Source organism: Epinephelus lanceolatus, chromosome 7 (genome assembly GCF_041903045.1).
Source record: "Epinephelus lanceolatus isolate andai-2023 chromosome 7, ASM4190304v1, whole genome shotgun sequence".
NCBI classification, from domain to species: Eukaryota; Metazoa; Chordata; class Actinopteri; order Perciformes; family Serranidae; genus Epinephelus; species Epinephelus lanceolatus.
In genome coordinates, this window is record NC_135740.1 from 14,629,826 (window position 1) to 14,657,688 (window position 27,863).

Genomic DNA, 27,863 nt, shown 5'->3' on the forward strand with positions numbered 1-27,863 from the left:
GGAGGCAGAGTAGAGGCGGAGGAGGAATGTGAAGCTCCATCCAGTGCTGAGAACAGGAGCATTTGCGCAGATAGCCTGCGCTGCCTTCATTAGACACACACACATTCAGCCTTTCAGCTGGGGAACTTTGTTGTTGTTGTTATTTCGTCCCGCTTGCCGAGCGATCCGCCTTGCAAAGTCTCTGCTAGAGGAAGCAGGGCAACTAACCGCTGCTTACCGGACTCGTGTCAGCACCAGGGATTTTAACATGGTGATCAAAGTGTACATAGCATCGTCCTCTGGATCCACTTCGGTAAGGGATACTAGAAAAGCATTGCTTTTATGTGTGTGATGTTTTTATAGGTGGGTTCATCTGCAGCATCCAGCGCTTGTTTTGACAAATAAAAGGCTGCTGAACTTTTATTGAACTCACCAACTGATGTCCATCCGGCTGTCATCCACACGGTCTGGAGTGGGTCTGACTCATCAGTAAGCATGCTGCTCTGCCCTCCTCAAGACTTAAGACACAGATGGAGTCTGTCAGTAACTTTGTCACAAAGTAAGAGACAGACAGGAAGTTTGAGGCTGGTTAACTGAGCAGGGCAGACTTCTCTTTGCGCTGTGGCTTGTCACAGGGTTTCCTGAATTCACATGTCAGTGTATCTGCAGCTGAAAGCAGGCTGACAAACAGGAAAGGCATGCAGTGAAAATCCATAAATGTACTTAAAAGGTCTTGGCGTGTCACCTGATGCCATAGTGTGGCTCACAGGTAAGGGGACAGAGTGTTGCCTTCAATGTCCTGCAGCCCAGATGACCATCAGCTTCACTCTTGCCAGCCTCTTCCAGAGTAGAGAGGAATGATGGTGATGCAATTCTCCAGGGGCCCTTTTTAGACATGCAGCTGCAGCTTAGGAACACTTATGCTCTGTTTAGGACTTGTTGGAGGTCTCGAGTTGCAGGAATTTGTCATTTAAAGCTTGAATTCTGGCTATAGCACACTGTTCTTGTGTAGTTGGCTTACAGCTACTGCAAGAGTCTGAGGTGATGTGGAATATTACTAGCCACTGCTAGGTGCTTGTCATAGTCCAGGATGTTACTAGTATGCTTTATAGTGTTGTGATGGAAGTGGTGCAGATATTACAGCCTTCAAAATCAAGCTCCTACATCGAAGTCACTGAAATTAAAGTCCCATGTTACACAATGTGGTTTAGGTCACATTTAGAATGATTTACTCTCATTGTGCAGCTTGTCGTCGCAGCTCACGCAGGAGGAAGTGATCAAGCACAGAGTGTCTTTTCAGTCGGGCAGCTCTGTGTAACTTTATTGCCCTTACAGTCAATGACATTTGCACAAGCTCATCAGCAGTCTTATGGGACGGAAGCTTCCTGTAAAGCCAGAGCAGTCGGAGTTCAGAGCCAGTGATGTGCATCACTGTGCTGGAGCCTGTCCGGGAAAAATGCATTAAAATGCACTCTCATCGATCTGTCTTTAGTAGAGTCTGCTACAACAAGTGGACAAGCTTATGTCCTCTTAAAAGCTTGCACAAACACACTTATAATTAGGCTATGCTATCATCTCTATTCAACATCCTCTTTTAGAGTTGGAGGAAAAACAACAGTGTTGCTAACTAAAGTGCCATAAACCCATTATGTCTGTTATATGTTAGTCTATTAATATTAGATTCTTTCTCTGTGCAATGTCTGCCTTCAATGGAATACAAATGTAATAAATTAATACAAATGTAGTCCATTAAAAAGAGACATTCAGACCAGTAAAACGCCGCTGAGTGACAAATTGTGGTCGAGAACCCTCAGCTTGCAGTTTGATTGCGTCAGTTTGCACAAAACAATGTGATTGCATTCCACGATCCAGCAACGTCTGCTGCTACATGAATCACTCCAGTCTCATTCAGCTTGTGAATGGAGAGGCAGCCGAAACACAGAAAAGAAGTAGGAGTATGTAAAAAAAAAACTACATAAAAAAGCGTTTGCTCCACTGAGGGAACAATTGCAGGTCAGCGAGAGAGACGAAGAAAGATTAGCCAGAGGGATGTATCAGATTTAGCGCTTGACAAGTTACAACAGTCAGCATTATTCAGTATTTTCTAAAGACATAAAGTTCTGTTCCACATCAGTGTGTATTTATAGCTATTAATGTGTATTGATTTTATACAGAATCTAATCCACATGATGGCCGAACATTTTCAGAAATGGTTCTTTGTAGCACCAAGGCTGGTAAACATCTTAAAAGGTTTATCTGACTGAACTCTTCAGTATCTAATCTAAGACAGCCACAGCTGATTTACAAAAGATGTAGTAATGCACAAAGGTCACATAGAGAAGAACTGTATGGAAATGACAGACAATGAAGAACTGAAGTGAGTTATGTCAACATGATTGCTCCTCAACATTTCCCATCTGCATGAATAGATTAAGTGGTATGTGTCTGTCCATTGACCTCCACATACAAGAGTATACTTGCAGTCCATTATAATAATCCTGGAATAAATGCTGTCTTTGTGAAGCTTTGGTGCAATAGTTGGAAGAAAAATATGATGTAAGTGCCTTATAATATAAAGCTATTTAGCAAAAGACCGCAGACTGCAGTTTGCATATTATCATTGTGTGGAATCAGCACCTTTCTGACAGAAAAAAAGGAACAATAAGCTACAAAAAGAGGATTGTTTCAGGTCTGTGTCTCGGGTTAGTGTCACTGAGCAAAGCACTTACTGCCAGCTTAGTTCTCCCCTGACCCCTGACCTTTATAGTCCCTTGTGTAGGGTGGTAACCCTGCAAAGTGAATATGAGGTGACATCATCGTATTTCCACCAAGTAATGAGAAGCAGAATGTTTGAGTCACCTGAAGAAATGGTGTTGTGATTCGCTGTGAATTCTCCAGAGAGACTTCTACTGTTACCGTCAATGGCTCTGTAGACATGAGGTCATGCTGCGTACCCATATCCTTATGTTGACCTCAGCTGTGACAGAAATGAAAGGGGACCTATTATGCTCATTTTCAGATTAATACTTGCATTTTGGGTTTTCTAACATGTTTATGTTTATGTTCTTTAATGTTCAAAAAACACTTTATTTTCCTCATACTGTCTGAGCTGGAACACCTGTGTTCACCTCCTGCCTGAGACAAGCCATTTTAGCATCTGTCTCTTTGAACCCCCCCTCCTGAAAAAGCCAAGTCTGCTCTGATTGGTCAGTGCTTCTGGGTCGTCTCTATCTCAGCATCTGAAAATGAATGTAACAGAGTATGGCGGCACTTTCTACTTTCTCCAATTAAAGCTTCTAAACACAACAGGACATGTTCCAATACAAATATGATCCAAAATTTGGGAGACATTAACAACATTGGCAACTAAAATTACATGTTTCCCTGGTATTAGCATGTAGCTACATGTAGCAGTGTACTTGCAGCCAGGGAACAACTGGCTGACTCCAAATGTCTGGACTTCACTGCACTTGCAGGCTCTTCCAGACTTTGCAGGCACATTCCTGGGAAGTCTGGAAGTGTTTAGGGCTTTATGTGATGGTGAACTCATCACAGTGCGTATGACTTAAGTCTGCGAGGGCTCAGTCTGCAAGTCCAGAGGATGGACATTTGGATTCAACCATTGTAATGGGGTAGCATATAGCGGCAATTTCTACCATGAAAAATCTCCAATAAAAGCTTCTTAACATAACAGGACATGTTCCAGCAGGTACATGATCCAAAATTTGGGAGAAATTACAACACTGGCAACCAAGATTACATGTTTCCCTGATGTTAGCATGTAGCTACATGTAGCAGTGTAGGCTAAGTAATGTACACAGCTGCAGTAATGTGCCTGAAGCAGATGACCATATAAAGAAATCGGTCACAATCTGAAGTCACCTGTCTCAAAAGCAGAAAAAAGTGGAAACAGAGCATTCAGAACAGTTTGAAGCCTGAGATATTTGCTCAGATGGATTACTTTTACAAAAGTTTACCTCATTAATTGAAACGTTGGCCAAGCTTAATATCAGCATGGGACTTTTTGTAACAAGTAAAAATATAATAGGTCCCCATTCAAGAATATATATATTCTAATAATATTTGTGCCTGTAGTATTTTTGAGAGAACAGTACCAACTATTCTAAATTCACCTGCTTGTTAGGTTACAGTGAGGCCAAATTTGAATTACAAACCAGGCTATCTTTTTAATTTGCACATGCAAATAATACACACCTGTAGCAGTGTATCTAGACTGTGGAGCGTTAACTGAAAAAAAATGTGTCTGTGGCAAGAGCCTAAAACTTCCTAGCACCAGAGAACACTTACTGCCCCATTTCCCCTTAAGCACTGCAGACACACTATTGTACAATTTCCTCCTTGCCACTATAAATGTACTAAGAATCAGTAACAACTTGGGATTTTTTTAGTATGCACAGAATATGCATTGTTTGAAGTCCCATGCTTTCTGCTTCAGATTCACTGCTTCTTTTCACTGTGGGTTTGACATTAGGGCCTGTAGGTCAGGCTTGAGTTGGACGGCTGCTACAGGGAGTTCGTTAGTCTGTATAAAAGGTTATTTTTTGGCCTTCTGCTGTTGTACCAATGAGGGAACCCAGCCAGAGAAGCAGTGTAAGGCTCTTTTGTAACAGTGTTGTAATGCTGACTGAGCTCAAGATTGGGTGGAGGCTACTGTTGCCGCTAAAATTCCACTAAGCGTCTGTTTTCGGCACAAATCAGACTTGATCTCATCAAGACAAAAACCTTTATCCCTAATAAACACACAGGGCTGGGGCTGATTTATGTTTCCTTTAGTCCAGGCACAGGATTTTCCTGCATTCAAATGTCGGACTCCTGAGCCATTAGAAAGGTCACTTAGTCTTTCCAACAAAGACAAATTCAGCTTAAATGTCTTTTCCTTTACACGTGAGTAAATTGCACATGAATTGACCTTAGCCCCGAGTCGACATAACTGATTGAATCAGTCTCCACCATATTGATCCAAGCCTTTGTTGTGGATACAGTGCATCCAATCAATGCCTGCCATTGTCTGGCAGCTGTTAATGCCAGAGTTCTGCCCTTTTTCAGGGATTGATCTGCTCTGGATCTGATCTCATGGCCCTGGCACCTCTCTCACATGATGATGATGGTGACGGCAATGGAATGTAAACCAAAGAGCGTATGTTACAGATTTCCTCTCAACATCCATGGCTTTTGTTTGTTTGCCTACTTGGAGTCAAAATAATGATCTGTGCAACAATAGATTTGTTTTACTGTGACAGGCCTTGTAAGCCTTAAATCTATACCTATAATTTTAATGATTTTTGTTCAAAATTGCATTAAAAAAGTAACAGATATTGAATGAATCAGAAGCTTTTCAGTGCGCTGCTGACCACTCATATTGTTAGATGTATACCAGAGTCCTGCACAGGTCCAGATCTGCAAACCCACACCTGCGAAGCTCAGTACTGGAACAGACCTGTCACCCGCAATTATCTGCAGGTCAAATCCAAACCCGACCTGAACCATAATCAAGCGCACAGGTTACAGTCACTCACTTTAAGGTGCTTTATTTTCACTTGTGCAGTTGGAACATGTGGAAACCTGAATTAAAATCATAATGAACTGGAGCCTATTTGGCAAAGTCAACCACCAACAATGTTGCCACTCATTAAGCTGATATGAAATTGCCCTGAAGCCTGAGCTTGCAGTATATCCTGTATATCGTCCACAGTCTCTGGTTTAAGCTGAGTTCTCCTTTCTTGAATCTCAAACCCAGCCGAGGAAAAGTCGCTTTTACTGGCTGTGTTAGATTTTACAAGCAGCAAAGCCACTGTGGTTATTCTCACAGTCTCTCTTCACACCAAATTTCTCCCAAACCTCACTGTTTTTTTTTTTTTTTTGTGTCATCCATTTTGATGTAGCCAGAGGAGCCTACATCGCCCTTGGATCAGCGACACTGCATTATTTGGCCAGATGTGAATTTAGAGGTCAAAGGTTGTGTCTTAGGTTTTCGCTGATAATATACGATGATTTAGATGAAAAAAAAATGCTGCATGATCAATTTCCTTCCTGATTTCTACATACCCAAAAATTTTAGTTACCCGTCTCACAACTTTTTTGCGGACTGTCTTGGTAATATGATAACACATAAGTAGAGTGGCGGGTCAGTTCTGATTCAATAGTTATCAGTGTGATTGAAGCAAGTTCATGCAGTTTTTGTATCACTTTACTAAAATCAAAATTTGAAATCAGTTTACGAAAACATCTTTATGAATGAAAATGTACCTGGCAACATTTTCATGAATTTAGCTAAATACTAAATTTAGCATGCTAACATGCTCACAGTGACAATGCTAACATGCTAATATTTAAAAAGTGATATATTAAGTAAAGTTCACCAAGCTAACTTAGTTTAGCATTTTAACATGCTTTTGTTTGCTAATTAGCCCTAAATGCAAAGTTCAGCTTCAGCTGATGGGAATGGCAAAAGCTTTTGAAAGCATTTGGTCATAAACCAAAATACTGGGCAAATTAAAACTTGACCAGATGATGGTGCATGGGGGTTAGTCTCGTGATCACCATGGTTAGCACATTCCTTAAGTACATTTCTTATACAGTAGATGCTGAGATATTTCACAGAATAAGTAAAATCTTTGACCTACTGGTGGCACTATGGAAAATGTCAGGATATCATCAAAGTTATGGGGATCCCTCCTCTGGGGATCATGAATGTCTGCACTAGTAACTCATCAAATAGTTTTTGAGTTATTTCAATAAAAAAACAAAAATGTAAACCCCATGGTGGTGCCAGAGGAAATGTCAGGGAACCCCAAAATCCAGTAGGATTCATCATGTGTGGACCATGAACGTCTGTTTTAAATTTCATGGCAATCCATAGTTGTTGAGATATTTCAGTCTGGAGCAAAGTGGTGGACTGGCCAACCAGTATTGCCACCTACAGAGCCATGGTGCTAACATGACAAAGGAGTTACTGCCTGATTGGTGTCTAGACAAAACAAACAACACAGAGAAAACTTCTCTCCTGCTTTTGCATGTTGTTTAACTCACTGTTGGTTATTTGCATACCAAGGTATTGCAAGAGAAAGCATAAATTAAGGAAATCAAATTATGTGGCTTTCTGGGCCCGCCTGTTTATTGTCTGCACTGACTCATCTCTCTCACTCTTGTCTATTTTATAACGACTGAGGAGTAATTTTGTAGCATTCCATGGAGATAGATAAGGAGTAATACAGGGAGAAGACTAGTTGTTTATTACCGCACCCAAAGGCATCGGCAGCCTGTTTCTTTCCATATTAAAATCACCAGGAGCTCCACTTAAGAAACCAGAGAGCCATGCAAAGGGCTAAAGGGGGCAACGCTGGGAACTCTCACTGTGCAATTAGAGTCGGGGGCAGATGGCCTGATGCCAGTTTGCCCTACAAATTAATTTTGCTTGGCAACAGTACAATGCAGGCTTCTTGGGCAATGGCCAGAGTACACCAAAAGAAAGGAGAAAAGAGGAGAAAGTGGATCCTTGTGCTTAAATTGTCATTTTAGCAATTAAGGATTAAGTTAGTTTTGTTGGCGTTTTGGATAAGAGTACAAGCTCCTTGTGTACAATGCTAATGCAAGTCAAAAGGGAGACAGAGCAGGTGGTGCAGATTCTTCTGTCAGAGAGTGGATTGTCTGTGTTTAGACACAGAGTTAGTTAAAGCGAGTCTGAGCTCATGGTGTTCCACTCCGTTGCTTCATCCCGTGCTGGCTTCCAGAGCAGGTGGGAAGAGAGCTGGTTTTAGGACTTTGGCCTCGGGTGTGCAACTGCCATTAAATGATTCAAACTGCACCACAGCTAATCTGCCAGCATTGTCAGCTCCCTCATTTCCATGCCTCAGTGTTGTTGCTTCAGCAGATGGCTGAATAATAAATAATCCACCTGTCTCGTCTGCACACCATAAAGCTGGGAGGAGCCCTCATGTAGAGGTGTCTGGACTGGAAGACAATCAATTATTATACAAAGAACTTTGTTGTGTTTTTACCATCATATTGGCTTCATTTGATTTTTCGTGTGTGAATGTGTGTGTGTGTGCAGCTGAGGCTGGATGTGTGTGTCTCCTTGCAGCAGGCCTTATTTGGCTCGTGTTTGACCAGTTACCTCCTCTCGAGTCCCAGAGGAGCTCTTGTTTCCGTCTGGCCTTGTAGGGCCATCCTCCCTCTTACACACACCCACTGAGACCTCATTGGACCACAATTTCATACACTAAATCACACACATGCACACACACACACATCCATATAGATAGAGGCTTAAGCAGCAACAAGACATCCAGACGAGCACACATTTCTATCCATTCTCTAGCCTCTTTATTACCTTGCTATATGTCTGTATTTGGGTCGCTCTGTGACAAAACCACTTAAGGACAAACCTGATAGTGTACTTTAAAAGAGCTGAGATCCCATAGGGTGTCACTATGTCAGTTTTGATACATTTTTATTTCCCACTGGGTCACAGAGTTGCTTATTTGCATCCTCTCAGATGAAAGGCTTGCAGTTTTGCATCGAGCAGGATGGACTATTTTAATAGTGTCACAAATGTTAAATATGGTGCTGTGCCAATGCAACAGAACTGCCTTTTGTGAGAATGTGGAGCCTTTCAAAATTAATCACATTGACATGAAAATCCCAGATAGTGAGAAAGACAGCAACTCTCATGTGTGGACTGCCAACACAGTCTCTCTTTGTGGGAAATCTGCTCACTTTATTATATAAAAATGATCAGCTTAGACAGTCTGTCAAATTAAAAGCATGCAAAGTGTTACAAATGCTTTTGAAATAGTTCCATTTTAAACAAGAAAGTGCAATTTCCTGTTAAAATGTAAGGAGTATGATGGGAGTCAACTCTTGGGAGTTGCCGTCCTCGTCACTATCTGGCAGTTTCAATGCTTATAAAACACAATCTGTCCCTGCTTAGCCTTGCCCAAGTTCACCCTCCTCTATCCTCTTGTTGTATCACTTCATTCACTTGTCAGCAAACGAGTGGTAACTTAGTAACAGAGCGGCCAGCGATCTCCATGGTGTAAATTCTCACAGCAGATAAGAAGTGTCCTTATTCCTGCAGCAGACTGATGGCAGTATGGTGAACTGGGGCCCTTATGTTTCCTCATACGGCTGAAAGTTAACAACACGTCTAACTGACAACTTCCCCCCTCTGTCAACCTCTCTCGTCTCCCTCACATGCAGATTAAAAAGCAGCAGCAGGATGTGATGGGCTTCCTGGCGGCCAATAAGATCGAATTTGAGGAGTGTGACATCGCCGCCAATGAGGGCAACAGGAAGTGGATGAGAGAGAATATTCCGGAGGAGTCCAGGCCAGCCACGGGGAACCCTCTCCCCCCACAGATATTTAACGAAAGCAAATATTGCGGGGTGAGGCACACATGCACACAGATGCTCTGAATTATTGGCTCATGATTGTTGCAGTGCTACTCTGATATGTCACACACACAGCTGCAGCTACCATCAAGCTCATCTCAGGACACAAATCATGCATGGTGGGGCTTGAATGCTGATTCGGATGTTTTTAGACTTAACACATTTACAGCTGCACTAGCCAAAATATTTAGATTAACAATAGATCACATTACTGTGCGTAACGTGAAAGGTGTCACTCATAGTGACTGACCCACCGAGAATCATCATACAGCTCAGCAGTTTCCCTCAGCTCTACAGTACCTTTTTTCACAGGTCATTTTTTTTGGTGTTATAGCCTGCAGCGTCACTGTTGTAATCCACTCCCATGGCTCTCATCAGTGTTCTTTAAAACTGAGATAAACCTACTGTATACTCCCCACCCAGCACCAGCGTAGACAGACAAAGTTAGTGACTAGCTGGTGCACACAGTGGAGACTTTAGCAGTTAAATCTACTCTTATCTTTCTTGCATTTCACACAGCACTTAGAAAAAATTTGAACATCCATAACTCCCGCCTCCCTCCAAAGTCTTATCCCCGTCCTCCTGCAACTCCACCTCCTTCCAAAGGCCTACTCCCCCCTCCTCCATTACGTCCTTATTACATCCATGATCCTTTAAATAGGGATTGTCCAAATTTGCAGGAAAGCCTAATCAGTCTTCGTTCAGCATTGGCAGTATAAAAACAACATCGGGGAGTGCAGTGAAATGCCGCCTGTCTACTTTTATAGAATGTGCCTCTTTTGGGGCAATGGGGGGCGTGAGCAAGTAACAAAACGTGTAGTTCAGCATGTGGCGTAAACAGTGACTTACTCTGAGGGAAAACGCAGCTGGTCAGTCAGGTGATTCTCTCATAAATTGGCCCGTCCTTCACCATCCCTGTCATTTGACGGTTATTGGCCTCTTCATTTGCGAGGACAAGGAGGGTGCGCAATTCCTTGTCTCCCCAGTTGCTCATCTTTACAGTGTCTTTCAGGTTTGTGTTTCCCTCTTACTACTAGCTGCTCATTCCTGCTATCAGCTGTTTCCTGTTAGTCCACCGCCAGTGGGTCGCACGTGCGGTGTCATTAACAGCTCCTCCCACAAGTCATCAACAGCCCCTCCCGTGGCGGAAGGGTGCCTCGTTCTTTTTAAACCAAAAAGGTTCCGCCAATATGTTTACCCCTACGCAGCGGCAAATTGGGCACCTCGGATTGACTCGCCAATCCGGCTCTGTGTGTCTAAACGCTCGCAGCTTGCCTGCCAAACAGCCCAACATTCGCCGAAAATCTGCCAGTGTAAAAGGAGCTATTGGCAAGATAACATTAGATACACAGAAGAAGAGAGTGAGTGTAACGTTACAACCAAGACAGTCAAACGCAACCCTAGAGTTTTAAAACTCAACCGGAGTCAGTGATGACCGATGAGTTTTAGAATAAGGTTACAGTGCTAACGTTAGATAGTAGCGATAGTAGCTGGTAGTGAGTGAAAACGCACAAGGAAGATAACGCTAATGTTTCAGAGTCTATGCTACAGTAAGCTAACGTTAGCCATTAGCAACTGGATGCTGTGTTGTCATATATAAAGTTATAGCCTAAGTTACATTAGAGGCGGACGGTTACATCAGTTGGAGGCCTCCACGTGGGGAAGACAGACAGGACGCTCGGCCAATCATTGCATTCGTCAGAGCTTTATTAGAACCATATGATAATGGTACAATTATGAGTTTTTATCTTTGGTGGAATTCACTTATATTTTAGTGTGCCATCAGCTTATTAATAGCATTTTAACCTAAACAAAGAAAAGCGTAAAATTTCCAGAAAGGTAAGTGTCGCTTTCAGAGACAGATATTTCCTTAGTTGGTGGAGACATTAACAGAGCTAAAATGAGAGTGAATATTGGATTTACATTCAACAGGTAAACAGAACCAGAATACTGATGTTGCTCCATAAAAGATAGATTTAGTGAAAAGGAAACTCTAACACGTTAGCCATAAGGGTTATAATATCTCAGTGCCCCCAAATTACCAAAACAATATGACTGCTTTACATTTTCAATCTAATAAGTTTAAGATTTTGACTTTATCTACCCAGGGCTGCCAACTTTTCAAAAAACCTTGGAGTGAGATTTGGTGGGGCCAACCGAAATTTTGCTACATACACTGCAATTTTTTGTATGGCCCATTCAGCGTCATTACCATACAGCAAAAAAGTTGTTTTTTTTTTTTTTTTAAATATACCATTTTCCATACATCAGTAGTTCTCAATGTATTAGCCTAACTCAGAGTGTACCAATTGAACCAACTGACCCAACAGTAAGACACAAGACACAGCATGGCTCAAATTTGTGCATGTTTACTTTGGGATTCTGTATACAGGGTCCCCCCAGGATTTTTCCACTCAAATTTAAGACCTTTTTAAGACCACAACCAATGAAATTTAAGACCAACCTCGCACCTATTCTGGCATACATTTATGAAATAATGCAAAAAAAATCTGTCAGAATAACTAAGAATAACAGCATAACACAGGGACAAATAACAATCACTTATTTTAATAAACAATACAGTGTGTGCGTGCGCACGCCTGTGTGCAAAAGTATTACAAATGGACTTACTTTGAAATGTTTTAGCAGGTCCACCGCCATAGCATGGCCCATGAACTCAGAGCCAGAATATCTTGAGTGGACGCGGTCACCAACCCAGTAGCGCAGATGAATGTCCAGCTGTTTAGTTTTTGTACTTTTGTTTAGACTTTCGTCAAGCATGACCACAAATCCAGATGCTTTATTGACCTGCTTGGTCATTTGTTTGGTGATGAAAGGGGCCAGACCAAACTTAGTAATATAGGCAGTCTTGTTGCTCCCACATGTGAAAGTAGCTGCGATCTCTAAGTCGGGGAACATGACTTTGAAGAGCTCGCTTATATTTTCATTTGACGTACAGTACAGGCCAAAAGTTTGGACACACCTTCTCATTCAGTGCGTTTTCTTTATTTTCATGACTATTTACATTGTAGATTCTCACTGAAGGCATCAAAACTATGAATGAACACATGTGGAGTTATGTACTTAACAAAAAAAGGTGAAATAACAGAAAACATGTTTTATATTCTAGTTTCTTCAAAATAGCCACCCTTTGCTCTGATTACTGCTTTGCACACTCTTGGCATTCTCTCGATGAGCTTCAAGAGGTAGTCACCTGAAATGGTTTCCACTTCACAGGTGTGCCTTATCAGGGTTAATTAGTGGAATTTCTTGCTTTATCAATGGGGTTGGGACCATCAGTTGTGTTGTGCAGAAGTCAGGTTAATACACAGCCGACAGCCCTATTGGACAACTGTTAAAATTCATATTATGGCAAGAACCAATCAGCTAACTAAAGAAAAACGAGTGGCCATCATTACTTTAAGAAATGAAGGTCAGTCAGTCCAGAAAATTGCAAAAACTTTAAATGTGTCCCCAAGTGGAGTCGCAAAAACCATCAAGCGCTACAACGAAACTGGCACACATGAGGACCGACCCAGGAAAGGAAGACCAAGAGTCACCTCTGCTTCTGAGGATAAGTTCATCCGAGTCACCAGCCTCAGAAATCGCAAGTTAACAGCAGCTCAGATCAGAGACCAGATGAATGCCACACAGAGTTCTAGCAGCAGACCCATCTCTAGAACAACTGTTAAGAGGAGACTGCGCCAATCAGGCCTTCATGGTCAAATAGCTGGTAGGAAACCACTGCTAAGGAGAGGCAACAAGCAGAAGAGATTTGTTTGGGCCAAGAAACACAAGGAATGGACATTAGACCAGTGGAAATCTGTGCTTTGGTCTGATGAGTCCAAATTTGAGATCTTTGGTTCCAACCGCCGTGTCTTTGTGAGACGCAGAAAAGGTGAACGGATGGATTCCACATGCCTGGTTCCCACTGTGAAGCATGGAGGAGGAGGTGTGATGGTGTGGGGGTGTTTTGCTGGTGACACTGTTGGGGATTTATTCAAAATTGAAGGCACACTGAACCAGCATGGCTACCACAGCATCCTGCAGCGACATGCCATCCCATCCGGTTTGCATTTAGTTGGACGATCATTTATTTTTCAACAGGACAATGACCCCAAACACACCTCCAGGCTGTGTAAGGGCTATTTGACCAAGAAGGAGAGTGATGGAGTGCTGCGGCAGATGACCTGGCCTCCACAGTCACCGGACCTGAACCCAATCCAGATGGTTTGGGGTGAGCTGGACCGCAGAGTGAAGGCAAAGGGGCCAACAAGTGCTAAACACCTCTGGGAACTCCTTCAAGACTGTTGGAAAACCATTTCAGGTGACTACCTCTTGAAGCTTATCGAGAGAATGCCAAGAGTGTGCAAAGCAGTAATCAGAGCAAAGGGTGGCTATTTTGAAGAAACTAGAATATAAAACATGTTTTCAGTTATTTCACCTTTTTTGTTAAGTACATAACTCCACATGTGTTCATTCATAGTTTTGATGCCTTCAGTGAGAATCTACAATGTAAATAGTCATGAAAATAAAGAAAATGCATTGAATGAGAAGGTGTGTCCAAACTTTTGGCCTGTACTGTACATACGACGTGGTGGTCCGATATCGTCTTTAGTGTCCACGTCGCCTCTGCCTTAAGCGTTGGCGTCGAGCCACAAAGAGCTCGTATGTTACCTGGCTGTGTGGGCTCGGTGCTGCTGGCAGCCAAGGTGACTGTTGAGGTTAGCGTCGGGTTTGCCGCGCAGAACTGGGATATGGGTGCCTCCCTCCGTGTAGCTGCTGAGCATGCTAAATGTTTAGCACTCTTCATGTGCGACTCCAAGGCCATATGTCCCATTGTGCCGAGCTTGAATTTTTTACGGCACAGGCTGCACTGAGCCTGGTACAGCCTGAACCCAGTCACTTAGCCACGATGGATTAAATCTGCACTTGCCCATCCCAAAGCTGCTGCGCGAGCGACGACCTCGGTGGGTCAGCGGCTGACAGTGCACGCTCCAACGTAATGCTGCGTTCTAGAAAACTCGGAAATCAGGATTTTCCGACCTCCTAGTTGAAAAAGTGCATTGGAACGCCACCTCATGTCGGAGATCGATAAAGTCGCAGAAAAAAGTCATTTTACAACGCAACATTCCAAGATTTTTTTTTGTTAGTTTACTTAGTATACAGTTATGTTGTTGAGCTGTATCATGTAGATAAGAAAAGGAAAAATTAAGACCTTTGAGAATGAAATTTAAGACTTGTAAACTTTCAAGGCTTTAATTTACGGTTATCAAATTTAAGACTTTTTCAAGTTTTTAAGACCCCGCGGGTACCCTGTGTATAAAAATAAAGTCATCAAATAGTAAACAGATATGCAACATCATGCAAGAAACATTTAAATAAAAATGAAAACCCCCAAAAACTATGTTATTGTGACATTTTTGAACATCCCCAAACTACATGCAGCTAATACCAATTTAAATTAAAAAAAAAAAAGACAATTAAAGTTTAACCATTTATACAAACAATTCCCAAAATAGGGAGGCTACTGTCAAAGTCCTTAAGATCTGTGTGCTTTGTTGTACTTGCTTGTGGCCTTTTTTGAGGCCTTGATGATTTCTGGGGAGGGCTCCCACGTGAAGCAGGACTCCAGGCCAGCCATCTTTATTGTCATTATTGATGACAGGGTTCCATCCAGAGCCAGGCTGTTCCTGGTTTTAGTCTCTCTCTCTGTATCTGCATTGGAGTGGGGTAACACCAGGACCAGCTTTGCAATGGTGGCAAGCCTCATGAACAGACTTAACCCTGTCATCTATGAAGAATGAACCAAGAACACAGTGGAAAAAAAATCTCACATTCCTTTGAAAGATGAGTAAAGGTTGATAATTAATTTTGTCTAAAACAAAATGTACGCACCTACTGTTGATGCTTTATACATACATAACAAATTATTCTAATTTGTATATACTACTATATATACAGTAATTAATATACAATTATAAAGCAGCATAGAGGAATGGTTTTGTATAGATAAAACAGACAAAATTAATTAGGCATCAACCTACAGTATACTTTTACAGCTGCACTGAAACCTCAAAATAATATGTACAAAGCTCTCAAAATGCCACCAACATCCAACGTAGTGGTCGGGAGGTGTATTGCGCATTGAAACAGGGACTTTTTTTTGTTTTGGCTCCAAGGATGTTGATTTTCACATTGGTAGGGACATAAAAGTGCTCCATGGCGGCAACCTGTACGTTGGTGATTTTTTAATGCAATTTCACGTCATGTGAAACTGATCACTGCTTTATAATGCATATTTAGATATCTACACTAAATACAAGAATGTCTTGGTTAATGTATTCTCTAATGTTATCAGTTACATGAATATACACTGAAAACGTCACCACATCTGTCCGTATGTGCTTTCCAGGGTAAACTATAATAATAACAATAACAGTATACTCCGAAGGGGCTTAACTTCAGCACCAGCCTGCGGTCTGCAGTTGGGTTGGTAACAGAGTCCTGCACGGGTCCAGTATTCAAGATCTGCCCGACCCGACCCGGCAACGTACAAACCCGCACCCGAACTGCAAACCTGCGCATCAGGCCAATTAGTAACGCAACCCGGTCCGACCCGTTGAAACATGACCCGCAGCCCGACGCGTTACCCGGATTTAAAGTAATCATGTTGGGTCATATTGGCTGAATATTGAACAGCATCTCGCCACAGTCAAGGTGCCAGTAAGTAAACAACGACCTGAATGAAGCAGCTCTCACAATAAAAACCTGACTTCAGCTCCATCATCAACCCTCTGTGTTCTTCTCCCATACGAGTGTAAAAGCACTTGTTTGTTATGTTTAATGCTTTTAAACTTGTAATCTATGTAAAGGAACTTTACATGTGTAATAATAGACTTACTTTCTGTCCAGAGCGACGTTCAGCAGTTATGAGCAGTCACCTAAGAGAAGTAATCCATCAGGGAAACAATTCAGAAACATTATAAAGTGATAGTTGTACGTTTTATCCACTTATTTCTCAAATACCTAAATAATTATTTACTATTTTGGAAGCGGCGCTTGTTAGATGGTGGCAGCCATGTTGATTCTCTCGTCTAATCACAAATTGTGTTATTAGATGGTGAAACACGTGTAAACAGCTGAACCAATGACCGTTGCGAAATAGTGGAGGCGCTCCTCAGAGAGTAAATAATGACCAAGATAGTTATCTGTAGTTTACCGAACTAATGACTGATGTGTTTATCTAAAACCCGCGATCCGACCCGCATGTTATTTTTTCCACCCAGATCCGAACCCAGGAAAAAATGTTTTTTTTTAAAAACCACCCCCAAATCAGCTGTTTTTGCGGGTACCCATGGGTACCTGACCCAGTGCAGATCTCTGGTTGGTAACAGTGATCCGAATTGATATTGATATTGGGTAAAAACATATATTATGCATGAATCAATATTTTTACTTACCCCTAGTCACAATGCTGAATCTCACTATCAACATATATCCTTCATGATTCAATCTCACCTGTGAGGCTCCTGTCTCTCCTCTGTCTCCCCCTGTCTCTCTTCCATTTCCTTCTGTCTCTCTTCCTGCCTCTCCTCCTCCATCTCCTCCATCTCCTCCAGTCTCTCTACTACTTGTCATCTGACAAAAAATATATTGATGCAAGACATGTGAACAGTGGGACAATCTGAGATGCAACAGTCATAGATTTTGATTGTTGTAGCCTTAGGAAAACATACTGTATGTTTTACAATTGTGTAATTCATTAAACAACATCTGATTGTATATAGGCTAAAGAACAGCCATAATGTCAACACAAGTTAGTCAGCTTCATTCAGTTAAACATAAATAAAGTAAATCAACAAAAATGTAAATGCTCCAAAATCATTATAATACAACTGCGTGCAAAATGTCGCACTTACACCCAATATCTATTACATGAATATGACTCTGTTGGTGTTTTTACTGGGAGCAGTGGATCTCTATTCTCCCAAGTCTCTCCTTCACACACCATGGATGCTGAAGACTGTCACTAAAGGAGCTATTATTTATAGTGTTTACACTTTATTTTATTTATTTATTCATCTTACTACAAACATTAATGTGAACTGCGTCATCACTACATTACATCTATGATTGCTGATGGAACATGTGAAGTGGAATTTCATGTTCTCTGGCATATAATATTGATCTAATAGTTGCCAAACTTAGCTCAGCTAGTATTAGCTCGTTAGCAGCTCATTATCTAGCAAAGAGTTGCCAAGGAATGCCATTCAGTTAGCCTAACATCAACAGGTGTTTGTTTAGCTTATTTACTGAACCAACCGACTCACCGTACACACTCGGTACTCCGGTGTAGAGCGCTAACAGTGACGTGCGTGTATGTGTCGTTCCCTCACGAACTGCCGTGAGCTGTACGGTGACGCGCACCCACAAAGTCAGTGGAGAGAGCGGCGCTGGGGAGGACCAATCACACGTTACCAAAATAACGGTAGAGCCAATCGATGAGCAATACGAGATTAGAGGTGGGACGTATGGTAGACACCAACGATTGTTAACCCTTTGTGTTCCATATTGAGCGGACACAGAGATATTGGATAAAGGAGATACCCCACCGTAGGCTTATCCAATGTTAAGAAAACGGTTACTCTTCCTGTCTCCTAAGTGGACGTGGTTAGCTCTCCCTCCAATCAGAGCCTGTTCTCCCTCAACCGCCCCCCCCTCCCCACCACCGTGTTGAACAGAGGCTCTGTGGATGTATGCGGATCGAGAAGCAGGTGGAATGAAAATACATTCTTCCTATTATTGCAGCCTATTGTTGCACAAAGCTTGGGCATTTTTTATTTATTACTAGCGGTAAATAACTGTTTGTAAGCTAACTGTGATTTTACCGCCTGTTTATCAAGATTACAAGATCTCGCGAGAACTTGTTTTCTGAGACGGACAGGGCTCAAACAAAGTTAATTTCCTCTTGATCTGTGCGGATGAAAAATGCAGCTTTAGTGTCAGAATGTTGGTAAGATGTGTGGCTTGTGGAAAACAAACCCAATATTTACTTTAGTGACTATAAGGCGAAAGAATTGACCATAAATTGTGATCACGTTCATTTTCCTCATTGACAACAATACATTTAGAGCTGCCGCAAGTCTCCTACGGGGGCGTGGCGCTGACGTCACTGAATCGGGAAGTGAGCTGAGTGGGGTATCCAATATCTCTGATCCAATATCTCTGGTGGACACCAACAGCCAGCTCAGACGGACACTTCAGCGTGAGACATCAGGGGTGTGGCGTGAGAGCGTGTGAAGCCAATCAAATGCGTGTGTCTCACGGCCAATGCAACCTGATCTCACAGAAATACGTGAAATGACCACGACCTATTAACACCGCATTCCGTGGTGGCAGCGCGTAATGGGTTGAAATTACGTGCTGCCACCACGAAAACAATGCCAATGTAAAGTCAATTAGGGTCCTCTCCCGTGGTGGACACACGGATTCCCTGATTCAATCACGTCACGTCAACCTCATTTTCCTCAATGATATCTTTAACATTCCTGTATACACACAAAAACGCGGAAGTGTTCTTGATATTAAAACGGCAAATACATTCCCCTGTTATAATTTCCCACCAATAATAATAATAATAATGATAATAACGTGATAGTTTGGCTGTTCTAGATATTTGTTATAGCCTATTCAAATATTCAATCACAAAAATGCCGTTTCTAGAGAACTTGCTAAAATATCTGAAATGAACCATCATGCCTACTTTTTCTTAACATATTTCATCTAGGTGCAGTGTCATTACTAGTTCAGCTTTACTAGACATTTGATATACTCGGTAGATGTATCTTTTTACGACCCTGTTTTACAACAAGCCGCAAAAAACCTACCGTCCCAAAAACGCCGTTTTTAGAGTACTATCTAAAATAACTACGATTAGCCAATATCCTTGCTTTTTTTCTTAACATAGTCCATCCAGGTGCAGTGTAATAACTACTTCGGCTTTACTAGATATTAGATTTATTCAGTAGATCTAGCTTTTTACAACCCTATTTTACATGCCGCAAACGAACCTACTGTCCCAAAAACGCCATTTCTAGTGTATGAGCTAAAATATCGAAAATTAGCGGACATCTTTACTTTTTCTTACCATAGTTCATCTAGGTGGAGTGTAATAACTAGTTCGGCTTTACTTGATATTAGATATATTCAGTAGATATATCTTTTTACAACCCTATTTAGAGCCCTACTTTGCAAATCAGAAGAACTACAACTATGTTGCTGATATGTATCAAACTGCATGGCGCGGTCCCAGGGAATTGTAGTTTTTTAAAAATCTAAGTGTTTTTCCCAGATTTGGAAGTTGTAAATATTGAATTGAGAGTGGACTTTAAGGGATGGTAAACACATTTGTGAAATCAGATTTTAAATATCTAATTTCTAAATGGGTGAAAATTAATTTTATCCATATTTTATCCATATCTGACAGCACCCACAGTTGTTGACTACACTCACATGATAGCTGAGGTCAAGAGCTCTCTATAACAGTTGGTCCCATGTCTGTACCCCCTTTCGTTGCTGAGTTATAAGCCCTCAAACATGCACTGAGGTCAAGGTTCAAAGGTCAATGGCTGAAAGCAGGAGCCATGTAGAATCTTCATACTGACATATGTTACTCTCCAGGTTGAGACCTTTCCAATGATGTATTTGGTTTAGCTCTACGACGAAGTTTCGATTTTTTCATTTTTTGGACACAAGCCATACCAGGTGTAGTTTCAGAGTGCACTTTGAAGGCCCCGTGTATAAAATGAGTTTTGTTTGTTTCATTGCTTGTTTTTATCTTTTTTACTGTAGATAGTTACTAAAATGAGTCATCCTCAGACAATACAATACTACTAAAAAGTAAAACCAATAATAACAATAATGAAATAAGCAAAAATAATATTAAAATCATATTGAAATGTTAAAATCTATTTACAGAGTGGAATGGTAGCCTAATAGATAACTTAGAAAATATTTATTATTGTTTAGACACTTTATTATTGCTTAGATACTATTTAGCCTATTATTGTATTTACTTTTAGCATGTTCTACTTTTGAGTAATTTCCGAGAAGTTATGATAAAAAAAATACAAAATTACAGACTATAGGAGACAACCTCTTCAACGTCTCACGTCAATTAATTAACACGATTTGTTGGCTTTTTATAATGGCTTTTTTTTTTTTTTTTTTTTTTTTTTTTTTTTTTGCTGCTGTCTCCAGTTGAGAGCGGTGATTTGCTAAATACATTCTACAATAATAATTAGATTAACATTTGGTCTGTAATATTGTTGGCTATATTATGCATTTTAATTTAAAAAAAAACGGAAGAATAAAAGAAATAAACACCGAAATAATTACTTTTTTTTTTATTGATACTCCTCTCTGACACACACACACACACACACACACACACATTGAACACGCGATTGAATGAATGTATGAATGAATGAATGAATGAATGAATGTACATTGGAAGTGGTTCAGCCGCAGTCCCGCCGGCTGGCGTGGTCACATTGAGATTACATTTGTTTTTTATTACTAACAAAATGTTTTATATTGACCGTATGAATGGTTTCGTTTTCAAATAAATATTTGGAAACGAAAATATGCTTTGGTGTACTTTTACAGAGTTTTGCAATATGTATATAGCCTACCTGTATCAAAATGTATAATTTTCAGCAGCGGTTTGTGTGACAGCTGCCACAGTTGGACATATAACCAGCGGGGCAGCCGTTCTGTGGCGCTGGCTTGGGGTCCACTCTCCCCTGGTGGAGTGGAGGGTGGCCGGGTTGCCAGGGGCAGACGGCTCCATGTGATGGTGTTTCCTCTCTGGTTCTTCCGTGCTCAGCCTTATTTTTATCTCCTTATTTATTTATTTATTATTGGCGTTTGGATTCAGTTACGGCAGACGGATGGCAATCTGAAATGGAATGAAGCCCACAGACGGCGGACAGCAGCTACAAAACAGTAGTGGAACGCGCCCCATCCGCCCACAGCACAGTGCTCTTAAAGCCCCACGCTATCAAAAGCTGGCAAAATACATTTATTTTATTTTATGGCCTTGACATTAACCTGTCATATTGTTGAGTTGTCAAGGACACTTCCGCGTTTTTGTGTGTATACAGGAATGTTAAAGATATCATTGAGGAAAACGAGGTTGACGTGACGTGATTGAATCAGGGAATCCGTGTGTCCACCACGGGAGAGGACCCTAATTGACTTTACATTGGCATTGTTTTCGTGGTGGCAGCACGTAATTTCAACCCATTACGTGCTGCCACCACAGAATGCGGTGTTAATAGGTCGTGGTCATTTCACGTATTTCTGTGAGATCAGGTTGGTGAGAGTTGGCAGCCCTGTATCTACCATATTTTTGTCTGGCAGAAGGCTTCAAACAGCATTTAAATGAGTATTTAAATATTTGGGAAAAAGAGAGTTAAGAAGCTGAGAGTTAGAAAGACTGATACCATATACATATATACATATGCACATGAAATAGCCAAATCTGGTTAGCTTAGCTTAGCATAATGACTGGAAATAGATGGTAGCAGCTAACCTGGCTCTGTGATAGATTTATAATACCTAGATACAATGGTGGGTAGAGTACTGAAAATCTATATTAAAGAAAATTCCAATTACTTCCAGAAAAATAACTCAAGTAAAAGTGAAAATTTCCCCTTGAAAAACCTACTCAAGTAAAAAAAAAAGTACCTGGTTAATATACATTACTTAGAGTCCAAGTTACATTCAGTGTGGGCCAGTGCAAAATACAGAAAAACTAGGTTTGTGCCCTTCTCAGAATTATGCCAGATGAATCAGATTCAGCCATTTAATACGAAAATGTGACTTTTTTTCCCATTTAAAGTTTTACCAGGTTTCAGGCGGACATTCAGAGTGATAGCAGCATTCATGTAATATAGCAAACAAGCTAACGGTGCTAACGACAGATTGGAAATCCAGACACTGTGTCGCAGTAAGTTATTGTTAGCTGTAAACTCACCACTTCCAAACAGAAGGGAGAAAATAATGTTATGTCAGAGCCTTACGGTGGAAAGTTTCTCCTCTTGATGCAGCTTTCATGTTGCCAAGGACAAAATACAATGGAGAGATCTCATTGCAGCCTTAAGTCCCACAGGGGATGAAGAGGAGTAACGTTGAGTTAGTAATGGATAACGTTAGTAACATGATTTGACTCCTCATATTTTACATACCGGTACCGTCAGCCCACTCACTATAAATGCAGACATCGGTAACTGTAACTTTAGCATTAAAATCAAAGTCTAACGTTAGCTAACTGGTACGGTTAGCATTGATACTAGCAAGCGCACATCATTAACTTTTGTTGAATTCCCTGTTGCAGCTGCAGCTGTCATGAGGTCAGAGGCTGCCTCTTAGCTGTGTGCGAGTGAGTGCAGCCAGTTTAATTTCCATCGTCGTTCATTTCAACGTTAACAGGGTGTGTTTTTGACCAGCTAGGCTAAAGAACATGTGAAAAATACATTTGTTAAAAAAATACATGAAGTTAAGTCCGAGCAGGGGCCCAATTTAGACCAGGCAGGCTGCCTGTTTTGCCACTGAAGTGCTCCTTGCGTGCTTTCCCCCAACACTTGATTGTAGTTAGAGCAGTCTCGTTGCAACAAAGGTATAAATGGCAAATGTAGTGAAGTAAAAAGAAGAAGTACAGTTTGAAAAAAGGAACATGAAAAGCAGTCATTCCTTAAGATCTACTATTTACTTGTAACATTACTTCCCACCCCTGCCTAGATACTAGATGCCAAGATGGCACCTATTCATTCCAATGGAGTCACTCGCCTGACTCATAAGCCAAATAAAGTGTTAGATTCCAGGTTTACTTCTGCAGTATGCGTCCCACTGATTATGTGCAGAAATGTTTCTCCTGCTGGCCCCGTCCACGAGTTCCCACTCAGCTCATAACCTTTACATAGTGATGATGTCACAGATTTTTAGATTGCTTTTCTCAGTTCTGGGAAAGTTTTACAGATATGAAACATCAATGGATTAAAAATTCACAATAGAAAGAGTCATAACTGAGCTAGTTTGCAGTTTGAGGTGTCCTGTCAACAGTTTCACAGATGTCTCTTTTATAATGGTGGTCTATGGGAAAAATGCTTTTTGGGCCACAGTGGATTTTTTTGGTGCAATACTGTGAGTGGCCACTGGAAAAACAGGCTGCAAGGCAGAGCTGCTTTCCGGTGGGCCTGGGCTCTGTCCAAGGGAAACAAAATCAGCCTGAAGCTCACTACATCCATGCAAAATCCAAAGATAAAAAAGCAATAAGATATAGACACCTAACCCCTCAATAGGCTACCCCCTAAAGGTGGAAGATTCAAGACGCCTCAGTCGATTTTGATTCTTTATGTCAAGCAGTTGATTTTATTTTTATTTCTCAGTCAGTGTGCAGTGTACTTCTGGGAAAGTGTCGGCCTCCACATTTAGCTGCAGAGTGAGCGTTCCTCACTTTCACACTGCTCTCTGGAACAGGCAGCCACGGACCCAGACCCAGGGTGAGTCTGATTGAGACGGAGGCAGCAGCTCGGAGGAAGAATAAAGGCTTTGCCCCATAAGGCTCTGACATAACCGTGTCTTCTGCCCTCTGCTCAGAAGGTTTGAATTTACAGCTCACAGCAACTTAATATGACTCAGTCTCTCTTCTGTTTGATATCAAGAGTCAGCAGAAAATGTTGTTGCACATTTCTGATCCTTTGTTAGTGTAGTTAGCACACATTAGCTCCGAGCGCTAACTTGGCTTGTTTACTATGTTATGTGAACGTCGCTGTCACCCTGAACATTCTGCCTAACCCTGTTCAAATTCTCAAACTTGAACAGCCACATCCCTTTCGACTGACATAATTCTGGCTGCAGCCCTATTTTTTCCCTTGAGTTGTACAGATTGAACAAACATGATGCTGGTAGGCAGATTTATTTTCTTTTTGGACATTGCCAGGCTGCTGCTTCCAGTCATTGTGCTTAACTTTGTGGTTAGGCACTAGACTAATGGGAACAACAGTTTTTGAAAATGGTTACGTACTGAGTGAGAGCTGCAGGCGGTAGACGCATAATAGACTGTAATGTAACCCTTTGGGGCGTGTTCACACTGTCAATTTCCATCCAAATGAAGTGCTTTTTGCCACTGACAGGCGCAGATTGTTATTAAAACTGTCTGACAACATTTTAGAGAGAATCCTACAGAGAAGTCAACTATTTCTCTTTACCTCTCACTTGACACAACCTTTTTAATATTGTCTCCCTGCAACAACTCAACTCTCGCAAGACTTCACTAGAAATGAGACTACTTCTTGAGTGACTCTTGGTTAGACATAATAACAAACAGACCAGATAAACAAAAGCCCCTTTTACACTGCCAGATTTTCTGCGAATGTTGGGTCGTTTTGCTGGCAACCTGCAAGCATTTAGACACACAGAGCCGGATTGGCAAGTTCATCCGAGGTGCCCAATTTTCCGCCTCGTAGGGTAGACATATTGATTGAACCCTTTTAGTTTAAAAAGACCGAGGTGGCCTTCCGCCACAGGAGGGGCTGTTGAAGACTTGTGGGAGGAGCTGTTGATGACGCTGCACATGGGACCCACTGGCGGTGGATAAACAGGAAACAACTGATAGCAGGAATTAGCAAGCAGCTAGTAGCAAGAGGGAAACACAAACCTGGCAGACACTGTAAAGATGAGCAACTGGGGAGACAAGGAATTGCGCGCCCTCCTTGTCCTCGCAAACAAAGAGGCCATTAACTCTCAGATGACGGGGACGGTGAAGAACGGGCCGACTTAGGAGAGAATTTCAGAAGGACTGACCAGCTACGACTTCCCTCCCATGTCACTGTTTACGTCACACGCTGAGCTACACGTTTTGTTACTTGCTCACGCCCCCCATTGCCCTGAAAAAGGCACATTCTGTATAAACAAAAGTAGGCAGGCGGCATTTTGCCGCACTCCCCGATGTTGTTTTTATACTGCCAATGCTGAAAGAAAACTGATTGGGCTTTCCTGCAAATTTGCACAATTCCTGTTTAAAAAAGGGCTAAAAGGTAAAGGAAAACACTTTGTCTCTCTGCAGAGACCTTTCCATAATTTTGTCAGACAATACAATAACAATCTGAAGCTGTCAACGAGCACTTTTAATGGGCGTACATTGACGCTATTGCCCCGATCGATTACATTGCAGCCCATTTGCAGCTGCAGCAGTCTTTCTCAGTACCAGACCAGTTTAAAAACTGTTGTTCCCATTAACTGCTCGGACACAAAAACATGGGAAAATTGGGTCCAGGTTGAAAAATACGTAAGTTTCCCTTTAACCATCACCTTGCTCTGGCTTCATATTTAACAGTCAGATAAAAGACTGATATTGATCTTCTCATTTTACTCTCAGGAGAAAGTGAATAAGTGTATTTCTCCTAATGTCAAACTACTCATTTAAACTGCGGAGGTTAAATTTCCAGAACTGAACGGTTGATTAATTGTTGAAATGAGACTGTAGCCTAATCTCCTGTGTTAGCAGATGCTGGTTTCCTCCCATTAGGACACTGGCCCTTAAATCTCTAGTCATGCTGTGCAGCTAATGGACGGCTGTAAGTGAGGCAGCACATGCAGGATGGGCTGTATTGAATGTCACAGACAAAGAGAACAGCATTTCCCAGGATACCAGCAGCTGTACGGCCCCTTTATAAAAATCTGTTTGTGTATGTGTGTGTGGGAGAAAAAGGAGCAAAAACAAAGGAATGAGAAGGAGTAAGGGACTGAGACTGAAAGTAAACAGTAAAAGGGTGACTGTGTTTGCTAGATTACTGTGAGTTACATTCTCAGAGACAATACCCGCCTATCAGATTGACTACCGAGGCCTTTCCTTGGACAAATAACACAATCCCGACAATGACCTATTCTCACAAAGAGGTCTTCATGTGGCACTGCAGCTCAGATTGTCGCCTGCAGGCGCTGATCCAAAGTCTGTTTCACATTATCATTCCTTAGGTTGGAGCTCAGATCCTCTGATCGATCTGCATCTAAAGTTCTCTCTGTGTCCTCCTCTTTCTCAGAACTATGAGGCCTTCTTTGATGCCAGGGAAGACAACGCCGTGTATGCGTTTCTGGGTCTGACTGCTCCCCCGGGCTCCAAGGTAAGCTTATGAACACAAAACCCACGCTGATATCTGCCCTCTCTTTGAACTGCATTCCTGCAGCCTAGCCATGTTTCCTGTATCACTGGCTTATGTGCTTAAATATATATTTATCCTCACTGTGTGATTTCCATGCAGAAAACACACATATTACATAATACATCTGTTCATGATATCCCAACACCCAAGCAGGCCTCTCCTCCTGTTCCTCTCACACCTGCACACTGGCGCCTCCTCTGTGCCACAACGGGGACTGCAAGGAGGTGTGCCAGTTACCATAGAAACAGAGGGGTTTTCCTCTGTGCTGTGGCAGGGGATATATAAACCAATATCCTCCATTTTAATTTAACACACTCTCCCTCTTCTCTTCCTTTCTCCCCCTCTGTCTGTCTTTGCAGGAGGCCGAGGCTCTAGCAAAGAAAGCACAGCAGTAGCAGCTTTACACCTTTTCTACCTGAGACCTAAACCCAGATCTGGACCCAGACTGACCTGGAACTGATCCAGGAATAAAAAGAAGAAGCAACATTTTCACTCGGCTTATGAATACGTGGACTTTTTTTTTCAGTATGTTTTTTTCTATTAATCTGTGTTCTGCTGTGCCTTGTCAGCTGTAGTGAAGGGAGGAGCTAAAGCAGAGCATTATGGGTATCTACAAACAGCTCTGCTTCCTCCTGTTAGCCTCAGCCTGCTAAGCCTATTGGCCTAATGACATGTCAATCAACCATTAGCACAGACGTGTAGCTTCCTTTTTGAGAGCACATCATCAGACTCAACAAAAAGTACGCACTTTCAAAATTTGCACCACAGATTGATCATTTGGCCGACAGAACGTCACCCATGTCACCATCAGACTATGACACAATATCTCCATCTGTTTATCTTGACAGCTTTGATTAGAGCAAGTCTTATGTGTTGAATCCTGGAAACATGCTGTGCTACTGCCAATCACATCATCGCCAAACCCGCAGCACCTTCTGTAAAAGCTACCTATTAGAATCCCATTCTGTATGTTTTTATTTACTTTATATTGTCTTAATGCTGTTTTAATAGCAAACTTTTTTCTACGAGATGATATATGTTTAAAAATAATAACACATGCCAAACTTACAAGTCTGCATACACAGAGGGATGTGAAATAGTTTTTTTTATTTGCTGTTTTTTTTTTTAAGGGAAGTTGGATGACTGTTGTGTTTCGCTGTGAGCATTCTGTTTCACAATGTGTTGGTAATCCCCGTTTTACATAATCTTCCCGTAAATAAAATAAAAACAAGACTGCAAATAAAA

General features: G+C 41.6%; 1 protein-coding gene across 1 annotated transcript; it reads left to right on the plus strand.

Annotated features, from left to right (window-relative positions):
- The first annotated feature begins 29 nt into the window (after positions 1-29).
- Positions 30-27,863, plus strand: sh3bgrl (SH3 domain binding glutamate-rich protein like). Its single transcript, XM_033633510.2, has 4 exons — positions 30-292; positions 9,199-9,384; positions 26,499-26,579; positions 26,978-27,863. The coding sequence occupies exons 1-4, from the start codon at positions 248-250 to the stop codon at positions 27,011-27,013; spliced, it is 348 nt and encodes a 115-aa protein (XP_033489401.1). The 5' UTR covers positions 30-247; the 3' UTR covers positions 27,014-27,863.